The sequence below is a fragment of the Oncorhynchus keta genome, unplaced genomic scaffold, assembly GCF_023373465.1.
Source record: "Oncorhynchus keta strain PuntledgeMale-10-30-2019 unplaced genomic scaffold, Oket_V2 Un_scaffold_3531_pilon_pilon, whole genome shotgun sequence".
NCBI lineage: Eukaryota > Metazoa > Chordata > Actinopteri > Salmoniformes > Salmonidae > Oncorhynchus > Oncorhynchus keta.
Genome location: NW_026290920.1, coordinates 2,152,900 through 2,172,784, shown reverse-complemented (window position 1 = coordinate 2,172,784; position 19,885 = coordinate 2,152,900). Strand labels below are relative to the sequence as shown.

The window sequence follows — 19,885 nt, the reverse complement described above, 5'->3', positions numbered from 1 at the left end:
GGGCAGAAGTTAGCCTGTTCTGATTCTGGATTCTGGATGCAAAAATGACAAGAAACTGCCATGTGGGGAATCGTACGTGGCTTGTTTCAGTTTGTTTCACCATGTTATTGATACCATGTCTTGTTTTGAGGTGTTTTGACTGCGTTCATGTCAACACTAATATGGCAAAAAAATTGCTAGTTAGCTAACCAACAATTGTAATGATGTATTTGAGAGACAACAAATAGTCATTATGTCACGCCCTGACCTTAGAGAGCCTTTTTATTTCTCTATTTGGTTAGGTCAGGGTGTGATTTGGGTGGGCATTCCAGTTTGCCTATTTCTTTGTTGGCCGGGTATGGTTCCCAATCAGAGGCAGCTGTCTATCATTGTCTCTGATTGGGGATCATACTTAGGCAGCCCTTTTTCCCACCTTCAGTTGTAGGATCTTGTTTGTGTGTAGTAGCTGTTGCACTGCTTTATGTTCGTTTTTGTATTTTGTTGTTTTTGTGGTGTCATTTAAAATAAAAGGAAAGTGTATGCCTACCACTCTGCACCTTGGTCTGCTTCTAACGACAGACGTAACACACTGTGCAAATGTATTTATGTTTTCAATAAACATTGAAGATGAAATATAGCTTACATGTTGTCAACAATCTCAGGCAACCTCATCTGTTTTGCCCTATGGTTGGGCGTGCGTTTTTGTTGTTAATTGAGGGGAGGCTATGCTTGGTTTTTAATCAAATCAAGTAATATGTTTTTTAAAACAACAACAATATTTATAAATAGAATGGGGTCAGAAGCATGATGTCATAAATAGAGGTCGACCGATTAATTGGAATGGCCAATTAATTAGGCCCGATTTCAAGTTTTCATAACAATCGGTAATCTGCATTTTTGGACACCGATCATGGCCGATTACATTGCACTCCACGAGGAGACTGCATGGCAAGTGCAGCAAGGAGCCAAGGTAAGGTGCTAGCTAGCATTAAACGTATCTTATAAAAAACAATCAATCTTAACATAATCACTAGTTAACTACACATGGTTGATGATATTACTAGTTCTTCTAGCTTGTCCTGCGTTGCATATAATCGTTGCATATAATCAATGCGGTGCCTTAACTTATCATTGAATCACAGCCTACTTTGCCAAACGGATGATTTAACAAGCACATTCGCGAAAAAAGCACTGTTGTTGCATCAATGTGTACCTAACCATAAACATCAATGCCTTTCTTAAAATCAATACATAAGTCTATATTTTTAAACCTGCATATTTATTTAATATTGCCTGCTAACATGAATTTCTTTTAACTAGAGAAATTGTGTCACTTCTCTTGCGTTCTTTGCAACAGAGTCAGGGTATATGCAGCAGTTTGGTTCATCTGGCTCGTTGCGAACTGTGAAGACTATTTCTTCCTAACAAAGACAGCCGGGGATGATTTAACAAAAGCGCAACAAAAGCATAATCGTTGCACGACTGTACCTAACCATAAACATCAATGCCTTTCTTAAAATCCATACACAAAAGTATATATTTTTAAACCTGCATATTTAGTTAAAAGAAATTAATGTTAGCAGGCAATATTAAACTAGGGAAATTGTGTCACTTCTCTAGCATTCATTACATGCAGAGTCAGGGTATATGCAACAGTTTGGGCCGCCTGGCCCAAATTATGACATAACATTGAAGGTTGTGCAATGTAAGGAATATTTAGACTTATGGATGCCACCCGTTAGATAAAATACGGAACGGTTCCGTATTTCACTGAAAGAATAAACGTTTTATTTTCGAAATTATAGTTTCCGGATTTGACCATATTAATGACCTAAGGCTCGTATTTGTGTGTTATTACGTTATAATTAAGTCTATAATTTGATTTTTGATAAAGCAGTCTGACTGAGCGGTGGTAGGCAGCAGCAGGCTCGTAAGCATTCATTCAAACAGCACTTTCTTGCGTTTGCCAGCAGCTCTTCGCTGTGCTTCAAGCATTGAGCTGTTTATGACTTCAAGCCTATCAACTCCCGAGATTAGGCTGGTGTAACCGATGTGAAATAGCTAGCTAGTTAGCGGGGTGAGCTAAACTAGTGGGGTGCGCTAGACTTGGAGTAGTTGTTGCCCTTGCTCGGCAAGGGCCGCAGCTTTTGTGGAGCGATGGGTAACGATGCTTCGAGAGTGGCTGTTGTCGATGTTTCCCTGGTTTGAGCCCAGGTAGGGGCGAGGAGAAGGACGGAAGCTATACTGTTACACTGGCAATACTAAAGTGCCTATAAGAACATCCAATAGCCAAAGGTATATGAAATACAAATGGTATAGAGAGAAATAGTCCTATAATTCCTATAATAACCTCAACCTAAAACGTATTACCTGGGAATATTGAAGACTCATGTTAAAAGGAACCACCAGCTTTCATATGTTCTCATGTTCTGAGCAAGGAACTTAAACGTTAGCTTTTTTACATGGCACATATTGCACTTTTACTTTCTTCTCCAACACTTTGTTTTTGCATTATTTAAACCAAATTGAACATGTTTCATTATTTATTTGAGGCTAAATCGATTTGATTGATGTATTATATTAAGTTAAAATAAAAGTGTTCAATCAGTATTGTTGTAATTGTCATTATTATAAACTAATTAATTAATTAATAAATACAATTAAATCGGCCGATTAATCGGTATCGGCTTTTCTTTTGGTCCTCCAATAATCGGGATCGGTATCGGCGTCGAAAAATCATAATCGGTTGACCTCTAGTCATAAATCACATCTATTGTTCCAAGGCACTGTGCGCAAACATAGGCCTAAATATATTTTTGCATATAACATTGACATATCTAGAAAAAAAAGACTAGGCTCCTGTCAATTGTATCATTACCTATGTGCAATGCACATTCTCAAAAAAATCTGCAGTTGCTATGGCATTATAGGAGGACTGAATAGTTTGGAGGGGTGCGTCTTTGGTAATAGGACACTCTTTGAAATGGATAGTCTACTGAACAAGTGAAATCAAGTATGCAGGTACTGTATATGAATTGTGAATAATGAAAAAGCAATACATTTAGAGGGCAAAAACCTCCAAATTATTTCAAGGCACACTCAGTAGAACATTTAAACTCCTTTATTAATATAGGCTCCTTAGGTAATGCCAGGATAAAAAGATACTCCATGTGAAGCTGCTAAACCAGCCTTGATTAAGGGGCGGGTGGGCTATGCTTGTTTTTAAAAATAAAATTCAACTAAATGGAGTAACCCAATCGGTTTTCTCTGTTTCTAAATATGACATTCACAGGCACAAAAGGCACATCTCTTGCTCCATGGGCACTGTGCATCACTGCTGGGCAGGCTGCCCTTCCGCTCTCAAAATCATGGCATTACTAACTACAGTTAAGACTTTTGGTGAGTCTTAAAAATTATCTTTAGCGCTGCATGAAATTGTCACTTTTGTGCTTGTTTTCAAGAACACACCTCAAATATTGCCAAGAGTGTGCAAAGCTATTATCAAGGCAAAGGGTGGCTACTTCGAATAATCTGAAATATAAAATATATTTGGATTTGTTTAACACTTTTTTGGTTGCTACATGATTCCATATGTGTTATTTCATAGTGTTGATGTCATCACTAATATTCTACAATGTAGAAAATATTAAAAAAGAAAGAAAAACCCTGGAATGAGTAGGTGTGTCCAAATTTGCAGATCAGAAAGTACCACAAGAATCATGAAGCCAAATGACCACGCCCGCTATTGGCCCCATGGGTAAAATGTTATTACTATTTTTCATAATTTCATAATTAATCAACATTATTTAAACAACAACAAAAACACTGAAAATCTTGTGTTTCTATGTCAAACAGTTTTATTATATTTCTGCCTTCTGTGATGTGTAAAGTGTAATATTGGGATGCAAACTCAAAATGGAATACATTTCAACTCCATATCTGGCATGGTACAGGTGTCTCAGGTGTCTTCTTTTTTTAAAGATCATAACCATGTGTGTGTGGTATATACTTTTGTTTCAAAGTAGAATTGTTTAAAGCTACTAAGTAACACTCTGTGTGACCCTGATTTATCCCACTGAGGCAACATGTTCATTAAAACCTGTCAGAATGACAGGAATAAACCAGAAAGGTCCTGTGGTACCGTACCACAAGAATACAAGTAATGTGGTAAATTACCACAACAGTAAAAAAAAATGTGGTGATAATGTCTTTTTCTGTGGTAATGTGGTGGTAATCTTGCAGTATTTGACAGAAATCATCAAAGGCAAACTATTCCTGTGGTACCATACTGCCTAAACAGAATCATCCTCAAAATGTAGCTAATAGGTGACTCAATATCATGTTCTGAGTAGGATTAGACAAATTAGACCATTCAAATGTTAAAACAGCCACTTTCAGGAGAAATAAGACAGGTAATATTTTTTTAGAAGTGTAATGTTTATTTTTATTCATTATACACTTCGTCTGGAGCCCAGGTGTCAAATGTAATTAAGAATATTTCACTTTTGAAAGGCATACTTGACATCAATTCAATAGATCATGGCACATGTATATACATATTTGTGAGTTGCCTCACATTTGTGAGTTGCGTTTTACAGATCAGTTTCACATAGATAAAATGCAAAAAGTACCATACCATGTGGTACCACTAAATAACCACACAAAAAACATAGAATGACCACATTAAAAAACTAAAACCACACAGGATTTGTACCACAGCAATAACACATTTGTGTGGTAAAATGGTCCAAAATATACTGTATATACAAACGTATGTGGACACCCCTTCAAATTTGTGAATTCGGCTACTTCAGCCACACCCGTTGCATATAGTCGTATAACGTCGAGCACACAGCCATGCAATCACCATAGACAAACATTGGCAGTAGAATGGCCTTACTCAAGAGCTCAGTGACTTTCAATGTAGCACCATCTGTTATTGTGTGCTGTTATTGTAAAGTGGAAACATCTAGGAGCAATAATGGCTCAGCCGCGAAGTGTTAGGCTACACAAGGTCACAGAACGGGACTGCTGAAGTGCATAGTGTGTAAAAATCATCTGTCCTCGGTTGCAACAATCACCACCGAGTTCCAAACTGCCTCTGGAAGCAAGGTCAGCACAATAACTGTTTGTCGGGAGCTTCATGAAAAGGGTTTCCATGGCCGAGCAGCAGCACACAAGCCTAAGATCACCACGGGCAATGCCATGTTGTTCATCCGCATTCTCTGGAGTGATGAATGACACTTCACCATCTGATAGTCAGATGGACAAATCTATGTTTGGCGGATGCCAGGAGAACACTACCCCATCAAACACTTTTGGGATGAATTGGAACACTGACTGCGAGTCAGGCCAAATCGCCCAACATCAGTGCCCGACCTCACTAATGCTTGTGGCTTGTACCACAGGAATAACCATCTTGTACCACAGGAATAACCATCTTGTACCACAGGAATAACCCAGAGTACCACAAGACTACCACAGGAGAGGTACCAAAGGAATATTTGACTGTGTGTTAAATTTACTAGGATTACCACAGGACATTTTTGTAAATTGCAACGTCAGACATAGTTGTGGGGTTGTTGTGTGTTTTCAGCATTAGACTGAAAAAGCTGGAACGAACATGATTTCCAGAGAGCATGGTGTGATCAGACACCCTGAAGTGATCAGAATTTTGACACTAAATCCTATTTAAACCATCATGTTAGTAAGAAGGTATGCAAATGTAAAGGACAAGAGATTAAGTGAAATCACTGCAAGGTGTTTTCAATTAGAGAACGCATTGTAATGTGCCAAGCTTGATGAAATGATCTTTAAGTCATGCTGGTGAAAACCGAGGCTTAGATTCAATCAGTTCAGCGTTAACCGACAATTGCATAGCATATCATTGTTTTTATTTAGGCGATGTCGGAGGAGTAACTGCGTTAGAGCTGTCAAATCAGTGAGCGACTGCTCATGTGGTCATTGTCACGAAGCCACACCCTTTCCACTGGCTTTAGAAGTTCAGAACGAGAAAGTGTAGGCAATATAGAAATTACATTTACATTTAAAATCATTCAACAAAATAATAACGATCTATATCAGCCTTATCAAAGTGAAGATTACATCACACATTCCAGTGGCCAACTTGTGTTGCATGGGATTTCTACTAAAAGACAGTTGGTTCTTTATCAACAAAACCGACGGGTGCGCAACACAGACAGGGTTGGCTTCGACTGTTTACATGTAAACTATATTACCTCCACAATGTTTATTAAAAACATAAATCAACTTGCAAAATGAGCATTTATTGTCGTTACCGATACATTACAGTTGTTTGTTAGCTAGCTCGCGAATTTGCCATATCAGCTTAGACATGAGCAGTCAAAACTCCTCAAAACAACATGGTATCAATCAATATACGAGCTGAAACGAGCCACCTACGATTCCCCACACGGCAGCTTCTTGTCATTGTTGCTAGTTATCTGGCCATCCAGATTCACAGCAACACAGAGACTTCTGCCCCATTGTTGACGCGACGTTGTCAGCTCGCCGGTCTCTGCGACTCCGTGTATGTCACGACTTCTGCCCCATTGTTGACGCGACGTTGTCAGCTCGCCCGTTTCTGCGACTCCGTGTATCCAATGTCTAGGATAGTATTGACACAGGACACCACTTGTGGATGTGACAGCTCCAACGCAGTTCCACCTCCGACATCGGCGAAACACGGTGAATTGATTGAATCTAGGCCTGAGGCTTTAGACACAACTTAACAACAATGTTGACTTCACAAACACCTTGTATTGTTTTGGAATTGGTTTGTCGAAATCTGATGAGTCATATTCGGGTTGAGTTTGAAAGCCTGTGTCAAACATTTCTATGCAAAAAGATATCATACACAATGTACGTATTTTATTTCCTTCATAAAAACAAACGATAAAAACATAAAATACACATTCTAAAATGTACAACAGCATTGTAAATGGTACAGTATACAGGAATTGTACAGTATTCAGTAATAGTCCCGTGTAACTCAGTTGGTAGAGCATGGCGCTTGCAACGCCAGGGTTGTGGGTGTGATTCCCACGGGGACCAGTACATGAAAATGTATGCACTCACTACTGTAAGTCATTCTGAATAATAGTGTCTGCTAAAATGTAAATACAATTACAGTAATTCATTGTTTTACATATTGCTTTATAAAAAAAACTAAAAGCCTTATACAGTATAAACATTTTTTTTGTGAGGAAGTTTGTATATTAAGTATGAAAAAGTTGATCAGGGTCGTATTCGGTAGGACACAACAGAAAACAGAAACGTTCAAGTAGTCCCTTCATGTTTCAGTTTGTCTTATTCCACTTGGTGCCTTATAAATACCATCCCCATTTTGAGTGATGCTGTTGGTTTATCAACCAGCTTCACTTCCAAAACACAGTTGTTTAATCAAATAGTTATCCACTAACGTGTCATTGTAAAAAGTACTGTACTTTACAACAATGCAGCATTAGAATACAAAATATACATGTTACATGTATGTTGTTTTTTAAATAAAAAAGACAACTTTAAAATACTGTATGTATCGTATGAAAATCAAGTCTACCCTTTGCGGGGTAAAATTGATTGGAGGAATAGTGTTTGTTCCGGGTTGGGGTCAATTCCATTTCAATTCAGTGGATTCAGGAATGCATTGAGGAAAATGGAATTGACCCCAACCCTGGTGAAGACCTATTCACTCTTTCTTTTCATTCAGACACAAACATTAGCTAGTTTGGAAATGTACAGTGGATGAGGAAGTGGTGGGTTCCACGCAGGGTTCCTCTCCAGGTTCCACTCTTCAGGTTCTCTACTAGGATTCTCAACCGGTCATCAGACAGGTTCTGCAGCAGAACTGGCGGAACAGCTTCTTCTCACACAGCCGGTTGGATTTTACCATCTCACAAAACACCTCGTCGGCTAGAGAGGGAGGGAGGGAGAGAGAGAGAGAGAGAGAGAGAGAGAGAGAGAGACTTCATAGATTATACACACAGCTATGTCCTCTCCCACACTTTCCTCCCTTCCCCTATACAAACTTACTGTGCCAATCCTTTACTACTACACAAACCCCCTTTCCCAGTCATCCTCCAAAAATGCCCTCTCCTCACCTCTTTCTCCACTCTCAGCCCCCTCCCTTCTGCCCTCCTCATAACCTCTCCTTGTCCCCTCCTCTCCTAGATCTCCTTTCTCATCCTTTCTCCATATCCATCAATTCTACCCTTTCCGTGCCCTCTCCTCCTTCCTCCTCTTCCTCCTTTCCCACATCCGTTCTCACTTTACTATGACCCCTCTCCTCCTTCCTCCTCTTCCTCCTTTCCCACATCCGTTCTCACTTTACTATGACCCCTCTCCTCCTTCCTCCTCTTCCTCCTTTCCCACATCCGTTCTCACTTTACTATGACCCCTCTCCTCCTTTCCCACATCCGTTCTCACTTTGCTATGACCCCTCTCCTCCTTTCCCACATCCGTTCTCACTTTGCTATGACCCCTCTCCTCCTTCCTCCTCTTCCTCCTTTCCCACATCCGTTCTCACTTTACTATGACCCCTCTCCTCCTTTCCCACATCCGTTCTCACTTTGCTATGACCCCTCTCCTCCTTTCCCACATCCGTTCTCACTTTGCTATGACCCCTCTCCTCCTTTCTCCTCTTCCTCCTTTCCCACATCCGTTCTCACTTTACTATGACCCCTCTCCTCCTTCCTCCTCTTCCTCCTTTCCCACATCCGTTCTCACTTTACTATGACCCCTCTCCTCCTTCCTCCTCTTCCTCCTTTCCCACATCCGTTCTCACTTGGCTATGACCCCTCTCCTCCTTTCCCACATCCGTTCTCACATGGCTATGACCCCTCTCCTCCTTTCCCACATCCGTTCTCACTTGGCTATGACCCCTCTCCTCCTTTCCCACATCCGTTCTCACTTTGCTATGACCCCTCTCCTCCTTTCTCCTCTTCCTCCTTTCCCACATCCGTTCTCACTTTGCTATGACCCCTCTCCTCCTTTCCCACATCCGTTCTCACTTGGCTATGACCCCTCTCCTCCTTCCTCCTCTTCCTCCTTTCCCACATCCGTTCTCACTTTGCTATGACCCCTCTCCTCCTTTCCCACATCCGTTCTCACTTGGCTATGACCCCTCTCCTCCTTCCTCCTCTTCCTCCTTTCCCACATCCGTTCTCACTTTGCTATGACCCCTCTCCTCCTTCCTCCTCTTCCTCCTTTCCCACATCCGTTCTCACTTTGCTATGACCCCTCTCCTCCTTTCTCCTCTTCCTCCTTTCCCACATCCGTTCTCACTTTGCTATGACCCCTCTACTCTGTTGGAATATTCTTTCTAGTCCGGTGGTGGAATTGGGTCACTGTAGAGAATCCGTGGTGCAGAGAGAGAAGCCTGTTAACCACAGAGAGGACCCCAGACCAATCCTGTTCCCTGTTATACCAAAGCTCCCATGGAGGTGTGAGGCCCTGGTGAGGCCATACAAAGGCACTGTTTACTCATAGCAACATTATGGCTGCTCGGCCAATACTTTCAGTGCGTCCCATTTGGCACTCTATTCACTATGTCGTGCACTACTTTTGACTAGGGCCCATAGCCTTTCCCTCCCTCCCTCCCTCCCTCCCTCACTCCCTTATATAGCTCACAGGCTGCTACAGCCATGGACTCTAGTTGCTCTTTCAAAACCAAATCACATCCCTTCCTCTCACATCCTGCGGCACGCAATTGAGAAACACCCCTGGAGACCTGAGTGAGCGAGCACCCCGCAGGGCCCAACAACTGAAAGTAACTAAAACTTACGGTGAGAGAATCTGAACATGAAACATTTCCTAAAGGTACAAACATAGGGGTGTTTCTTTTAAAAAAGTATTGGGGAACGAGCTACGAGGTTTGCAGAAGGCAGCAGACCTGTGTTCAAATACTATTTGAAATAATATAAAATACTTTATCTGTGCTTGATTGAGCTTGCCTGGTGAAATCGGCCAATAGAATAGTCCCAAAACTGTAAACACTGACCATCTGGCACTCCGAGCAGGCAAAAGCAAAAGCTGAAAGTTTTTTTTTTAGATTTCTAATTGTATTTGAACCCAAGTTTGGAAAGCAGTGTGTCTATTCCTATATCCAATATCTTGCTGAGTGCATCCAATTGGACGAACTCCGCCACTGTAAAAACAGAATAAACAAACATTTCACAAGATTTCTCGATAGCCACCTACAGTATGTGAAACAGCCAACATTACAGCTCTATATCCCCCGGATAGTGGCTTAGTAAGGCTTAGCAAGACAGACCTAGACTCTTCTCATTCATTCTTTACCTAACCTTTTTGGACGGGCCGTTAGGGTTGTAGAATGCAGAAACAGGCAGGTGAGACATAAAGCGGACCAACATGGTAACCTAATGAACATGGTAACCTAATGAACATGGTAACCTAATTAACATGGTAACCTAATGAACATGGTAACCTTATGAACATGGTAACCTAATGAACATGGTAACCTCATAAACATGGTAACCTAATGAACATGGTAACCTCATAAACATGGTAACCTAATGAACATGGTAACCTAATGAACATGGTAACCTGTTGAACATGGTAACCTGTTGAACATGGTAACCTCATAAACATGGTAACTGAATGAACATGGTAACCTCATAAACATGGTAACCTGTTGAACATGGTAACCTAATGAACATGGTAACCTAATGAACATGGTAACCTTATGAACATGGTAACCTAATGAACATGGTAACCTCATGAACATAGTAACCTAATGAACATGGTAACCTCATAAACATGGTTACCTAATGAACATGGTAACCTCATAAACCTGTTGAACATGGTAACCTAATGATGGTAACCTTATGAACATGGTAACCTCAATGAACATGGTAACATGGTAACCTAATGAACATGGTAACCTGAACATGAACATGGTAACCTAATGAACATGGTAACCATAAACATGGTACATGGGTAACCTCATGAACATGGTAACCTCATGAACATGGTAACCTAATGAACATGGTAACCTCATAACCTAATGAACATGGTAACCTCATAAACATGGTAACCGAATGAACATGGTAACCTAATGAACATGGTAACCTCATAAACATGGCAACCTCATGAACATGGTAACCTCATGAACATGGTAACCTCATGAACATGGTAACCTAATGAACATGGTGACCTCATAAACATGGTAACCTAATGAACATGGTAACCTAATGAACATGGTAACCTCATAAACATGGTAACCGAATGAACATGGCAACCTCATAAACATGGCAACCTCCCAACTCCCCTCTCTGATCGACTCTCTCCCAACTCCCCTCTCTGACCGACTCTTTCCCAACCCCCACTCCCTGACCGACTCTCTCACAACCCCCACTCTCTGACCAACTCTCTCCCAAACCCCACTCTCTGACCGACTCTCTCCCAACCCCCACTCTCTGACCGACTCTCTCCCAACACTCACTCTCTGACGACTCTCTCCCAACCCCCACTCTCTGACCAACTCTCTCCCAAACCCCCCTCTCTGACCGACTCTCTCCCAACCCCCACTCTCTGACCGACTCTCTCCCAACCCCCACTCTCTGACCGACTCTCTCCCAACTCCCCTCTCTGACCGACTCTCTCCCAACTCCCCTCTGACTGACTCTCTCCCAACTCCCCTCTGACTGACTCTCTCCCAACTCCCCTCTAACCGACTCTCTCCCAACTCCCCTCTCCCAACTCCCCTCTCTGACCGACTCTCTCCCAACTCCCCTCTCTGACCGACTCTCTCCCAACTCCCCTCTGACTGACTCTCTCCCAACTCCCCTCTCTGACTGACTCTCTCCCAACTCCCCTCTCCCAACCCCCACTCTCTGACCGACTCTCTCCCAACCCCCACTCTCTGACCGACTCTCTCCCAACTCCCCTCTCTGACCGACTCTCTCCCAACTCCCCTCTCTGACTGACTCTCTCCCAACTCCCCTCTGACTGACTCTCTCCCAACTCCCCTCTCTGACTGACTCTCTCCCAACTCCCCTCTCTGACCGACTCTCTCCCAACTCCCCTCTCTGACCCACTCTCTCCCAACTCCCCTCTCTGACCGACTCTCTCCCAACTCCTCTCTCCCAACTCCCCTCTGACCGACTCTCTCCCAACTCCCCTCTGACTGACTCTCTCCTAACTCCCCTCTCTGACCGACTCTCTCCCAACTCCTCTCTCTGACTGACTCTCTCCCAACTCCCCTCTGACTGACTCTCTCCCAACTCCCCTCTCTGACTGACTCTCTCCCAACTCCCCTCTCTGACCGACTCTCTCCCAACTCCCCTCTCTGACCGACTCTCTCCCAACTCCCCTCTGACTGACTCTCTCCCAACTCCCCTCTCCCAACTCCCCTCTCTGACCGACTCTCTCCCAACTCCCCTCTGACCGACTCTCTCCCAACTCCCCTCTCCCAACTCCCCTCTCTGACCGACTCTCTCCCAACTCCCCTCTGACTGACTCTCTCCCAACTCCCCTCTCTGACTGACTCTCTCCCAACTCCCCTCTCCCAACTCCCCTCTCTGACCGACTCTCTCCCAACTCCTCTCTCTGACTGACTCTCTCCCAACTCCCCTCTAACCGACTCTCTCCCAACTCCCCTCTCCCAACTCCCCTCTCTGACCGACTCTCTCCCAACTCCCCTCTCTGACCGACTCTCTCCCAACTCCCCTCTGACTGACTCTCTCCCAACTCCCCTCTCTGACCGACTCTCTCCCAACTCCCCTCTCCCAACCCCCACTCTCTGACCGACTCTCTCCCAACCCCCACTCTCTGACCGACTCTCTCCCAACTCCCCTCTCTGACAACTCCCCTCTCTGACTGACTCTCTCCCAACTCCCCTCTGACTGACTCTCTCCCAACTCCCCTCTCTGACTGACTCTCTCCCAACTCCCCTCTCTGACCGACTCTCTCCCAACTCCCCTCTCTGACCGACTCTCTCCCAACTCCTCTCTCCCAACTCCCCTCTGACCGACTCTCTCCCAACTCCCCTCTGACTGACTCTCTCCCAACTCCCCTCTCTGACCGACTCTCTCCCAACTCCTCTCTCTGACTGACTCTCTCCCAACTCCCCTCTGACTGACTCTCTCCCAACTCCCCTCTCTGACCGACTCTCTCCCAACTCCCCTCTGACTGACTCTCTCCCAACTCCCCTCTGACTGACTCTCTCCCAACTCCCCTCTCTGACCGACTCTCTCCCAACTCCTCTCTCCCAACTCCCCTCTCCCTCTCTCCCAACTCCCTCTCTGACCGACTCTCTCCCAACTCCCCTCTGACTGACCGACTGACTCTCTCCCAACTCCCCTCTCTGACTGACTCTCTCCCAACTCCCCTCTGACCGACTCTCTCCCAACTCCCCTCTCTGACTGACTCTCTCCCAACTCCCTCTGACTGACTCTCTCCCAACTCCCCTCTCTGACAACTCCCCTCTGACTGACTCTCTCCCAACTCCCTCTGACTGACTCTCTCCCAACTCCCCTCTCCCAACTCCCCTCTGACCGACTCTCTCCCAACTCCCCTCTGACTGACTCTCTCCCAACTCCCTCTCTGACTCTCTCTCCCAACTCCCTCTGACTGACTCTCCCCAACTCCCTCTCTGACCGACTCTCCCCCAACTCCCCTCTCTGACCGACTCTCTCCCAACTCCCCTCTGACCGACTCTCTCCCAACTCCCCTCTGACCGACTCTCTCCCAACTCCCCTCTGACTGACTCTCTCTCCCAACTCCCTCTCTGACTGACTCTCTCCCAACTCCCTCTCTGACCGACTCTCTCCCAACTCCCCTCTCTGACCGACTCTCTCCCAACTCCCCTCTCCACTGACTCTCTCCCAACTCCCCTCTCTGACCGACTCTCCCCTCTCCCAACTCCCCTCTCTGACCGACTCTCTCCCAACTCCCCTCTCTGACTGACTCTCTCCCAACTCCCTCTCTGACTGACTCTCTCCCAACTCCCTCTCTGACCGACTCTCTCCCAACTCCCTCTCTGACCGACTCTCCCAACTCCCCTCTGACTGACTCTCCTCCCTCCCAACTCCCTCTCCCAACTCCCCTCTCTGACCGACTCTCTCCCAACCCCCTCTCTGACCGACTCTCTCCCAACTCCCTCTCTGACTGACTCTCTCCCAACTCCCCTCTGACTGACTCTCTCCCAACTCCCCTCTCTGACTGACTCTCTCCCAACTCCCTCTCTGACTGACTCTCTCCCAACTCCCTCTCTCCCAACTCCCTCTCTGACCGACTCTCTCCCAACTCCTCTCTCCCAACTCCCCTCTGACCGACTCTCTCCCAACTCCCCTCTGACTGACTCTCTCCTAACTCCCCTCTCTGACCGACTCTCTACCAACTCCTCTCTCTGACTGACTCTCTCCCAACTCCCCTCTGACTGACTCTCTCCCAACTCCCCTCTCTGACCGACTCTCTCCCAACTCCCCTCTGACTGACTCTCTCCCAACTCCCCTCTGACTGACTCTCTCCCAACTCCCCTCTCTGACCGACTCTCTCCCAACTCCTCTCTCCCAACTCCCCTCTGACCGACTCTCTCCCAACTCCCCTCTCTGACCGACTCTCTCCTAACTCCCCTCTCTGACCGACTCTCCCCAACTCCCAACTGACCGACTCTCTCCCAACTCCCTCTCTGACTGACTCTCTCCCAACTCCCTCTCCCCACCCCCTCTCTCTGACCGACTCTCTCCCAACTCCCTCTCTGACCGACTCTCTCCCAACTCCCTCTCTGACTGACTCTCTCCCAACTCCCCTCTGACTGACTCTCTCCCAACTCCCCTCTCTGACTGACTCTCTCCCAACTCCCCTCTCTGACCGACTCTCTCCCAACTCCCCTCTCTGACCGACTCTCTCCCAACTCCCCTCTCTGACCGACTCTCTCCCAACTCCCCTCTGACCGACTCTCTCCCAACTCCCCTCTGACCGACTCTCTCCCAACTCCCCTCTGACTGACTCTCTCCCAACTCCCCTCTCTGACCGACTCTCTCCCAACTCCCCTCTCTGACTGACTCTCTCCCAACTCCCCTCTGACTGACTCTCTCCCAACTCCCCTCTCTGACTGACTCTCTCCCAACTCCCTCTCTGACCGACTCTCTCCCAACTCCCTCTCCCACCCCCCACTCTCTGACCGACTCTCCCAACTCCCTCTCTGACTCTCTCCCAACTCCCTCTCTGACCGACTCTCTCCCAACTCCCCTCTGACTGACTCTCTCCCAACTCCCTCTGACTGACTCTCTCCCAACTCCCCTCTGACCGACTCTCTCCCAACTCCCTCTCTGACCGACTCTCTCCCAACTCCCCTCTGACTGACTCTCTCCCAACTCCCCTCTGACCGACTCTCTCCCAACTCCCCTCTGACTGACTCTCTCCCAACTCCCCTCTGACCGACTCTCTCCCAACTCCCCTCTGACTGGTAACTCTCTCCCAACTCCCCTCTCTGACCGACTCTCTCCCAACTCCCCTCTGACCGACTCTCTCCCAACTCCCTCAACTGACCTCTCCCAACTCCCAACCCCCTCCCTGACCGACTCCCCAACTCCCTCTGACCGACTCCCCTCTCCCAACTCCCCTCCCTGACTGACTCTCTCCCAACTCCCCTCTGACCAACTCCTCCCAACTCCCTCTGACCACTCTCTCCCAACTCCCCTCTGACTGACTCTCTCCCAACTCCCCTCTGACTGACTCTCTCCCAACTCCCCTCTCTGACCAACTCCCCAACTCCCTGACATGACTCCTCCCAACTCCCCTCTGACCGACTCTCTCCCAACTCCCCTCTGACTGACTCTCTCCCAACTCCCTCTCTGACCGACTCTCTCCCAACTCCCCTCTGAACTGACTCTCTCCCAACTCCCCTCTCCCGACTCTCCCCAACTCCCTCTCTGACTGACTCTCTCCCAACTCCCCTCTGACTCCTCTCCCAACTCCCTCTGACCGACTCTCTCCCAACTCCCTCTGACCCTCTCTCCCAACTCCCCTCTCTGACCGACTCTCTCCCAACTCCCCTCTGACCGACTCTCTCCCAACTCCCTCTCTGACTCCCAACTCCCCTCTCTGACTGACTCTCTCCCAACTCCCCTCTGACCGACTCTCTCCCAACTCCCCTCTCTGACTGACTCTCTCCCAACTCCCTCTCTGACCGACTCTCTCCCAACTCCCCTCTGACCGACTCTCTCCCCACTCCCCTCTGACCGACTCTCTCCCAACTCCCCTCTGACTCTCCCCAACTCCCCTCTGACCGACTCTCTCCCAACTCCCTCTCTGACTGACTCTCTCCCAACTCCCCTCTGACTGACTCTCTCCCAACTCCCCTCTCTGACCGACTCTCTCCCAACTCCCTCTGACTGACTCTCTCCCAACTCCCCTCTGACTGACTCTCTCCCAACTCCCTCTCTGACCGACTCTCTCCCAACTCCTCTCCCCAACTCCCCTCTGACCGACTCTCCCCAACTCCCCTCTGACCGACTCTCTCCCAACTCCCCTCTCCCTCTCTCCCAACTCCCTGACCGACTCTCTCCAACCCCCACTCTCTGACTCCTCCCAACTCCCCTGACTGACTCTCTCCCAACTCCCCTCTGACTGACTCTCTCCCAACTCCCTCTGACTGACTCTCTCCCAACTCCCCTCTGACCTCTCTCCCAACTCCCCCAACTCCTCTCTCCCAACTCCCCTCTGACCGACTCTCTCCCAACTCCCCCCAACTCTCTGACCGACTCTCTCCCAACTCCCCTCTGACCGACTCTCTCCCAACTCCCTCTGACTGACTCTCTCCCAACTCCCCTCTCTCCCAACTCCCCCACTCTCTGACCGACTCTCTCCCAACTCCCACTCTCTGACCGACTCTCTCCCAACTCCCTCTCTGACCGACTCTCTCCCAACTCCCCTCTCTGACTGACTCTCTCCCAACTCCCCTCTGACTGACTCTCTCCCAACTCCCCTCTGACTGACTCTCTCCCAACTCCCCTCTGACCGACTCTCTCCCAACTCCCCTCTCTGACCGACTCTCTCCCAACTCCCTCTGACTGACTCTCTCCCAACTCCCCTCTCTCCCCCAACTCCTCTGACCGACTCTCTCCCAACTCCCCTCTGACCGACTCTCTCCCAACTCCCCTCTGACTGACTCTCTCCCAACTCCCTCTCTGACCGACTCTCTCCCAACTCCCTCTCTGACTGACTCTCTCCCAACTCCCCTCTGACTGACTCTCTCCCAACTCCCTCTCTGACCGACTCTCTCCCAACTCCCTCTCTGACCGACTCTCTCCCAACTCCCCTCTGACCGACTCTCCCAACTCCCCTCTGACTGACTCTCCCCAACTCCCCTCTGACTGACTCTCTCCCAACTCCCCTCTCTGACTGACTCTCTCCCAACTCCCTCTGACCCTCTCCCCAACTCCCCTCTGACCGACTCTCTCCCAACTCCCCTCTGACTGACTCTCTCCCAACTCCCTCTCTCTCTCCCAACTCCCCTCTCTCCCAACTCCCCTCTGACTGACTCTCTCCCAACTCCTCTGACTGACTCTCTCCCAACTCCCCTCTGACTGACTCTCTCCCAACTCCCCTCTGACCGACTCTCTCCCAACTCCCCTCTGACTGACTCTCTCCCAACTCCCCTCTGACCGACTCTCTCCCAACTCCTCTCTGACCGACTCTCTCCCAACTCCCTCTGACCGACTCTCTCCCAACTCCCCTCTGACTGACTCTCTCCCAACTCCCCTCTGACTGACTCTCTCCCAACTCCCCTCTGACTGACTCCAACTCCCTCTCCCAACTCCCCAACTCCCTCTGACTGACTCTCCCAACTCCCCTCTCTGACCGACTCTCTCCCAACTCCCTCTGACTGACTCTCTCCCAACTCCCCTCTCTGACCGACTCTCTCCCAACTCCCTCTCCCAACTCTCTGACCGACTCTCTCCCAACTCCCTCTCTGACCGACTCTCTCCCAACTCCCCTCTCTGACCGACTCTCTCCCAACTCCCCTCTCTGACTCTCTCCCAACTCCCTCTGACTGACTCTCTCCCAACTCCCCTCTGACTGACTCTCTCCCAACTCCCTCTCTGACCGACTCTCTCCCAACTCCCCTCTGACCGACTCTCTCCCAACTCCCCTCTGACTGACTCTCTCCCAACTCCCCTCTGACCGACTCTCTCCCAACTCCCTCTCTGACTGACTCTCTCCCAACTCCCCTCTGACTGACTCTCTCCCAACTCCCCTCTGACTGACTCTCCCTAACTCCCCTCTCTGACCGACTCTCTCCCAACTCCCCTCTGACTGACTCTCTCCCAACTCCCCACTGACTCTCTCCCAACTCCCACTCTCTGACCGACTCTCTCCCAACTCCCCTCTGACTGACTCTCTCCCAACTCCCCTCTGACTGACTCTCTCCCAACTCCCCTCTCTGACCGACTCTCTCCCAACTCCCCTCTGACCGACTCTCCCAACTCCCCTCTGACCGACTCTCTCCCAACTCCCTCTGACTGACCAACTCCCTCTGACTGACTCCCCCAACTCCCTCTGACTGACTCTCTCCCAACTCCCCTCTGACTGACTCTCTCCCAACTCCCTCTCTGACCGACTCTCTCCCAACTCCCCTCTGACTGACTCTCCCCAACTCCCCTCTCTGACTGACTCTCTCCCAACTCCCCTCTGACCGACTCTCTCCCAACTCCCCTCTCTGACTCTCTCCCACTCTCTGACCTCAACTCCCTCTCCCAACCCCCACTCTGACCGACTCTCTCCCAACTCCCCTCTGACTGACTCTCTCCCAACTCCCCTCTCTGACCGACTCTCTCCCAACTCCCTCTGACTGACTCTCCCCAACTCCCTCTGACTGACTCTCTCCCAACTCCCCTCTGACTGACTCTCTCCCAACTCCCCTCCCCGACTCTCTCCCAACTCCCTCTGACCGACTCTCTCCCAACTCCCCTCTCTGACTGACTCTCTCCCAACTCCCCTGACTGACTCTCTCCCAACTCCCTCTGACTGACCAACTCCCCTCCCTGACTGACTCTCTCCCAACTCCCCTCTGACTGACTCTCTCCCAACTCCTCTCCCAACTCCCCTGACCGACTCTCTCCCAACTCCCTCTGACTGACTCTCTCCCAACTCCCCTCTGACTGACTCTCTCCCAACTCCCTCTCCCAACCCCCCTCTCTGACCGACTCTCTCCCAACTCCCCTCTCTGACCGACTCTCTCCCAACTCCCCTCTCTGACCGACTCTCTCCCAACTCCCTCTCTGACTGACTCTCCCAACTCCCCTCTGACTGACTCTCTCCCAACTCCCTCTCTGACTGACTCTCTCCCAACTCCCCTCTCTGACCGACTCTCTCCCAACTCCCCTCTGACCGACTCTCCACAACTCCTCTCCCAACTCCCCTCTGACCGACTCTCTCCCAACTCCCCTCTGACTGACTCTCTCCAACTCCCTCTCTGACCGACTCTCTACCAACTCCCTCTCTGACTGACTCTCTCCCAACTCCCCTCTGACTGACTCTCTCCCAACTCCCTCTCTGACCGACTCTCTCCCAACTCCCCTCTGACTGACTCCTCCCAACTCCCCTCTGACTGACTCTCTCCCAACTCCCCTCTCTGACCGACTCTCTCCCAACTCCTCTCTCCCAACTCCCCTCTGACCGACTCTCCCCAACTCCCTCTGACTGACTCTCTCCTAACTCCCTCTCTGACCGACTCTCTCCCAACTCCCTCTCTGACCGACTCTCCCAACTCCCTCTGACCGACTCTCTCCCAACTCCCCTCTGACTGACTCCCCAACTCCCCTGACTCTCTCTCCCAACTCCCTCTCTGACTGACTCTCTCCCAACTCCCTCTCTGACCGACTCTCTCCCAACTCCCTCTGACTGACTCTCTCCCAAC

General features: G+C 48.7%; 1 protein-coding gene across 1 annotated transcript in view; it reads right to left on the bottom strand.

The window, feature by feature from the left end:
• Window positions 1–6,855: 6,855 nt before the first annotated feature.
• The window catches only part of pcsk6 (proprotein convertase subtilisin/kexin type 6), a 156,446-nt gene continuing 143,416 nt past the window's right edge, over window positions 6,856–19,885 (bottom strand). Inside the window, 1 exon segment of the mRNA XM_052515977.1 lies at window positions 6,856–7,911. Coding sequence (XP_052371937.1) covers window positions 7,814–7,911 — 98 coding nt within the window. The 3' untranslated portion in view covers window positions 6,856–7,813.